Here is a 5,979-nt window from a genome sequence, read left to right on the forward strand (position 1 = left end):
AAATACGCATAAAAATTATTTTAAAAATCGTCAGAACATTTAAAATTTTCTAAGAAATCGTATTTTATATAGAATTTTAATAATTAATAAGTGATGTAAAATTCCAATTGAGCAAGTAGGGGAAGTAATTGATGTTATAGTAATTATCATTCGGTTTAGTCGAAAGTAAAAATTACATATCGATTTTTAGTTTGGAAGGGAGATGATAAAAGAAAAATTTAGGGAGTTGTGTGTTTTCAACGATGCGAAAAGTATTACACGTGAACGGTTGATCAGCAACAATCCTTCTAACGTCATCATCCCGACTTTCCATTTACCAAAGCGGTCGTAACGTGTTTACGTTGTTAGTCACGCCCCTACATTACTCCCATCCTATCTACGTAATGATGTTAGGCAAGACCCACCAAGTGTGACATCGTTTGGATCGTTCGAGATAAACAAAAATGACATTTTGGGTATTAAAAAAAGAAGGAAAAATGAACCGAAATTTAAAATTTCTACACAAATAACAACGTCCTAAACCTTAAATTATATTTTATGAATTGTCGGCTTTTCGGATAATTAGCCTTAGTATCAATATTATAAGTTGGAAGTCTTCGGATCATTTATTAATTATTGTTTTTAATATAAAATTGCTCATTGTACTTATTTATATGTGAAAGTAAGTGTACTGTACTGTACTGTACAATCGACATTAAACGATAATAAAATTTATTTAAGTATGTAGGATTTATTAAAGTTTAACTGAAAGAATTCACATTGTATCCCTTTTTCTTGAGAGAAATAATATTCTTGATAAAGGAGCCAAAGTGAAATGTTATATGCAGGTGTTTTCTATTGTGTATGTGTTCTTTTTTCATGGAAAAAAGTTATTTGTAACTTTACTTGTAAGGAAAGGCAAATGGAAAACTCCAGATCGATACAGCACCGTATAGAAATTCTTTTGTATATAGCTTACTACAGATTTTACAATGAAATTTAGAGCAAAATTTAATCATAAATTAAATTAACCATGATATATACATGATAAATATTTTAAACATGATCGCTCTGTATTACCTCTTCCTTCGCCTTTATAAGCTTTAGCTCTTTTATCAGCAACAGAACTAACTGCATCGATCTCTACTTGAGCCTGATTTACAGCATTTAATGCCATAAAAGTTGATATTTTGATGATGGTACCCTGTCGAACTTGACGCCATCTAGTGAATTTTAGTGGAGAGTTTTAAACAAATAAGAAAATAAGTTCTAAAATTTTCTTACATTAAAACAATTTTATTTTATTAAACAACATCATTTGTAATGATATTGAGCAAACGCGTTTTTTTTAAAGTTTTAATATCACAGTTGGAGCTTAACCATTGTTTCTGGATGTTCCGATATTATAAGTAAGCAAACTGGTATCGATGAAGGCTGGTCCATTGTTATAATCTTCTTCATAGTTTTGTCTTGGTCTGTATTGCTGCGGCGCGGGTCGATTGTAGTGCTGTTGTGTAGGAGGACTATATTGCTGTTGAGGAGGAGGACTATATTGCTGTTGAGGAGGAGGCCTGTATTGTTGTGGTGCTGTGTGCACGGGTTGCACTGGTTGGGGTGCTGGGCCCGGTGCTACTCCCTTAGCACCGTGTGCTCCTAAGTCACCCTCGGCGGTGAAACCGGTTTCTCCGGCGGAATACTTAATGATTCGCTGGCGACCCTCTGCATCTACATAACCATAAGCACCCTTTACAGTACCATCGGGAAGCCTTGTTTCTTCACGAAAACTTTGCCCTAGAGGGCCTTTTCCGGTGTCGTAACCAAATTTATAATCACCCTGAAGTTGTTGACCTATATTGACATAGTGGACGGGTGCTGGTGGATGCAAATTTCTTCGCTCGGGCAAATTAAATTGCTGCTGAGATGGAGTGTACTGCTGCTGCTGCTGATACTGTTGAGCTTGTACGGTTAAGCCAAAAATGGCGAATATAATCTGTAAATTTTAAGAAAAATCATTTTTATACACTCGTACAAGATATTTGAGACATTTTTTTTCCTACCAGAAAGTAATACTTACAAACTTAATCATGATTTTGGATGTTGGCGAAGTAGGCATCCAAACTCGATATGCGTTCAAACAAATGACCACCCTTTATATACTAAACGGGGTTTCCGGCCAATCGTACAGTAACCCAATTTTAAGACTTTGAAGGTTGAATCCAAACCTTGAAGAAGCATTGTGGAGGTGGGGCACATTCTCCAGACGATTCGAGATGACCTTAGTGACGCCGCGAAATAAAATGGGTCAAGTTTAACACAATTGTCGGCCTCCAAATGATGAACGGGATTCATGCTTAGGAAGAATATTTTTAGAATAACACCTTGAACTAATTTCCTTCCTCAATTAATTAACGGTTCTCCAGCTTATCTTCGTTTCATCCTTCAGGTTGTCTTGACCTGTCTTTTTTATACCTGTAATAATAAAACTGATCTATATATATATATAAATACGCACCTATATAAGGCGCTATATTTTTCACCTTCTGAATCAGAACAAATTTACTATATTTTTGAATTTTTGCTCTTTGTATTTTTATATTAAATACAAAATACAAGGGGAAAGTGTATGAGATTGACGAACTTTTTGCTTTAATTTACTGTGTTAATTCTACTATACATTTATCTATAGGGGCTACAAGTTACATTTGATTAAAAAAGAATAATGTTGATATATATGTCTGAGTTTATATAGTTTACGAGTCAATCTGTAGGGACTATAATATTCATATAACAAAATACAGCTCTGTAATGAAGATATTCATAGAATATAATCGTATAATTAAGATAAATACAGTTTTTATTTAAAATTAGTTTATTTATTAGAAAGTTATATTAGTTTTTATTATGAGTTTGAATAACTAACTTTAAAGGTTATTCCAGTTGATATTTAACTCTATTCATTCTAAAAAATACTAAACCAGACATGTTATACGAATAAATTTGGCAAATTAACTTATAAATTCATATTAATTTTTTTACAAGAGTTATTTATGGAAATGATTTAAAGAATTACAAACTAGTTCTATAATACGCAATTCCGGTTGCTCTATACATTAATACTGTTTATATTAGTCATTATTATTGGTTATTTATAAATCTAAAGATTTATTTATAATTTACTTATGACGTTAAAGTACTAGAAAACTTTAATTAATAATAAAAATAAGAATATTTTATTATGCAAATTGGACATTTTCTTTTTGAGTAATTGTTTTAAAATGCATTTTTTCCAATATAATATTGTTTTAAGGAAATTATGATTTATATAAATTACATTTTTTAACATATCTTTCTTTAAACACTAATTTCTTAGCTTATATTTCTATATAAATATTGTTTAATGATGCTGGCTAATTGGAAGAGGATTAAGGTGTAACATCCTAATATCCATTCGTATAAATGAAACGAATTGCTAGTAAAAGTAACATAGCACCAAGGACATCCGCAGAGGGGGCAAACGGACACTTGCCCCACTCTTGGATCGAGTAAAAAATGCCACAAATTATAATAGTGAAAGTAATTAAGATATGTAACCTTACAATAGCGCATTAAATCTTCATGAGGACCAGGCAAATATAAATTAGGGGGCTACGTGTACAATGTTGACTTCAGACATTTTTATTCCAGACAGTTTTTTGAGGGAAATATTTTTTTAAATAAAAGAATGGTTTGAGGCCCCTTGTTAGCAGGAACCTCAGGCCATAATAATAATAAAACAGATCTATATATATATATAGATCTGTTTCTGCCCATAGGATCTTTGAGCCATGGAGCGTTTTGCCTGCCTATTCTTATTGATGCAATACGGTATTTTACAATCTACTTGTGGAAAAAAAACCCCCAAAAATTTATTGATTTTATTAGTTGCCTCCAAGCTTTGCCCCCGGAAATTTTTCTGCGAATGCCCATGCATAACACTAAATAAAATTTGTATTTTATAGAAATTATAGATAATATAACTCACGTAAATAATATTTACATAAAATCTATGCTTATTTTTTAAACACGAATAAAGGAATAATAATAATAAAGCAACTATAAGAGAGCTTTTATTAAAAACGTTATTAATGTGAACTTTAACGTATAAAAAAGAATATATATATGTTTAATTTTGAGAAATCGTTAAGATAAAACAGATTGTATATCATTAAAAATTTCATTATTCCATCAGATTAAAAAAAAACATGGAGTATATTTTCTTAATCGTATCATAAACTCTTAAGAGTATTTTCTATTTAAAAACATCTCATCAAAAAGAATTTGCATCTAAGTATTTGCAAAATGTGTATTTTGTTTTAAATATCTAAAGTATAGTTTATACAAGTAACTTTTATTTTTTTTAGTAAACATATTTAAGAAAGTTTTTAACGATGTATCGTGCTAAATTTCTATAAGGAACATTGTTTGTATACAGTATATAAAAAGAAAAATAATTCTAAACTTCATTTATGAGGAAGTAATTTAATTTAATGAATAATATAAGATAGGAAAATTAATTTTATTTTTAATAAATTAATAATGATGTTTACTTCTTTATGTATGATATTAATATCGGTGGTTCGAGTATGTTAACACAGAGTTTATTAAATTTAAAGTTTACACAAATATAATAATTATAAGCTTGAAAAATGATGAAAAGGTTAAAGAATCGAACCGCGATCATACGCATAAATATGTACGCGTATTTTTTTTTTAAATATTGATATAAATTGCCGAAAATTTTAATTAATTAAATGTTAAGAAAAAAATTTTTCTTTTGTATTTCTTTTCGAATTTCTTTTTAAAGTTATAGTTAAAATTGATATAAAAATCATACCTTTAATGATTAACATCTTGAAGAGAATTTCTTATATATAGTTAATAATATATTTTAAAATGTTAACTCAACGAAATTGTCGTTTTAACATTGTAATTGCGTATTATAGACAATTGATTGATATCTATCCCATCGTGCTTTGTATTTATAAGGATGACACTCGATTCAATTATGACTCTTTTATTATCTTGTTTATTATTTAAACCACGAGAGGGCGTTATTTTTTCAGTTCCCCTGCATTTTCGATTATTATAAAATATGACGAATTAGCCTTCGTTTGATGAAGATGATTGGTAGATGTGACGTAATTGTATCTTCTTCTAACGCTTATATACTTTGATCAGGGCGGGATTCTTCCATTTTCATAATTGAAAAGTTGCAACAGCTGAAGAACAGGGGCTTTATAAGCTAGTTACAACCACGTCTTTAACGTTAGATACTAATATTGTGAAGATGGAATTGAAATACGGATGTGGCAAGTATATTTTTCTATTTTTTTTATCCCTCTTCATCACTTAACTCTTAATATATATTTCTATAAAGGTTAAAGATGTTACTTTTCAACCGTTCTTCTTATAATAAATGTTATAAAGTTTACTTAGCGGGCGAGACCTCAATTAATTATATCTTTTTTATAATATTTTGCTTTTCATGTAAGTCCACTTTCAAAATTATTGTCTATAAATTCTTGCAGATGTTCCTGTTAGCCAAGGTTTTCTACTTTCTTCTTCCTCAGGAAAAGTTCGTGTTCAAGGACCAGTTCCTCCTTTTTGCTTCGAACGTATCCTCTCAACAATGACGTTATGTTGCTGGTACGTCCTCGCAATCAAATGTAGGACAGGAACCACACCCAAAACATTTCTTTTGAAATTAAGGTGTTGTCTCTCGAGTTAAACTGTACCTTGCACTTTGTATCAAATAACAAACGTTTCGACAAAATTCAATAACCAAATAAGTAAATAGATCATTTATAACGTTAACTATATAATAACAGTTAACTTTTTAACTTAAACACTGCATCAAACATCCCATAATCATTCCTATCTTTATCAGTATCAGGATCTAAAAAAAAAAAAAAAAACTTAATTTCCATTCTTTTTGCCATATACTAAACCAGACATGTTATA

At 30.0% G+C, this 5,979-nt stretch overlaps 1 protein-coding gene across 1 annotated transcript; it reads right to left on the bottom strand.

The window, feature by feature from the left end:
- Positions 1–1,331: 1,331 nt before the first annotated feature.
- LOC111638877 (DNA-binding protein K10-like) lies at positions 1,332–2,110 on the bottom strand. The gene is made up of 2 exons (XM_023384649.1): positions 2,054–2,110; positions 1,332–1,969 (listed from the first exon to the last, which is right to left on the bottom strand). The coding sequence occupies exons 1-2, from the start codon at positions 2,090–2,092 to the stop codon at positions 1,355–1,357; spliced, it is 654 nt and encodes a 217-aa protein (XP_023240417.1). The 5' UTR covers positions 2,093–2,110; the 3' UTR covers positions 1,332–1,354.
- Positions 2,111–5,979: the final 3,869 nt, after the last annotated feature.

Source organism: Centruroides sculpturatus, unplaced genomic scaffold (genome assembly GCF_000671375.1).
Source record: "Centruroides sculpturatus isolate CEXI.00-Female unplaced genomic scaffold, Cexi_2.0 scaffold1292, whole genome shotgun sequence".
NCBI lineage: Eukaryota > Metazoa > Arthropoda > Arachnida > Scorpiones > Buthidae > Centruroides > Centruroides sculpturatus.

Bases quoted from the DNA above. Each gene is read 5' to 3' on its own strand.
- LOC111638877 (XM_023384649.1), bottom strand. From the start codon at position 2,092: ATGCCTACTTCGCCAACATCCAAAATCATGATTAAGTTT. The intron at 1,970-2,053 runs GTAAGTATTACT...TAAAATTTACAG, and splicing joins CCAAAATCATGATTAAGTTT to ATTATATTCGCCATTTTTGG.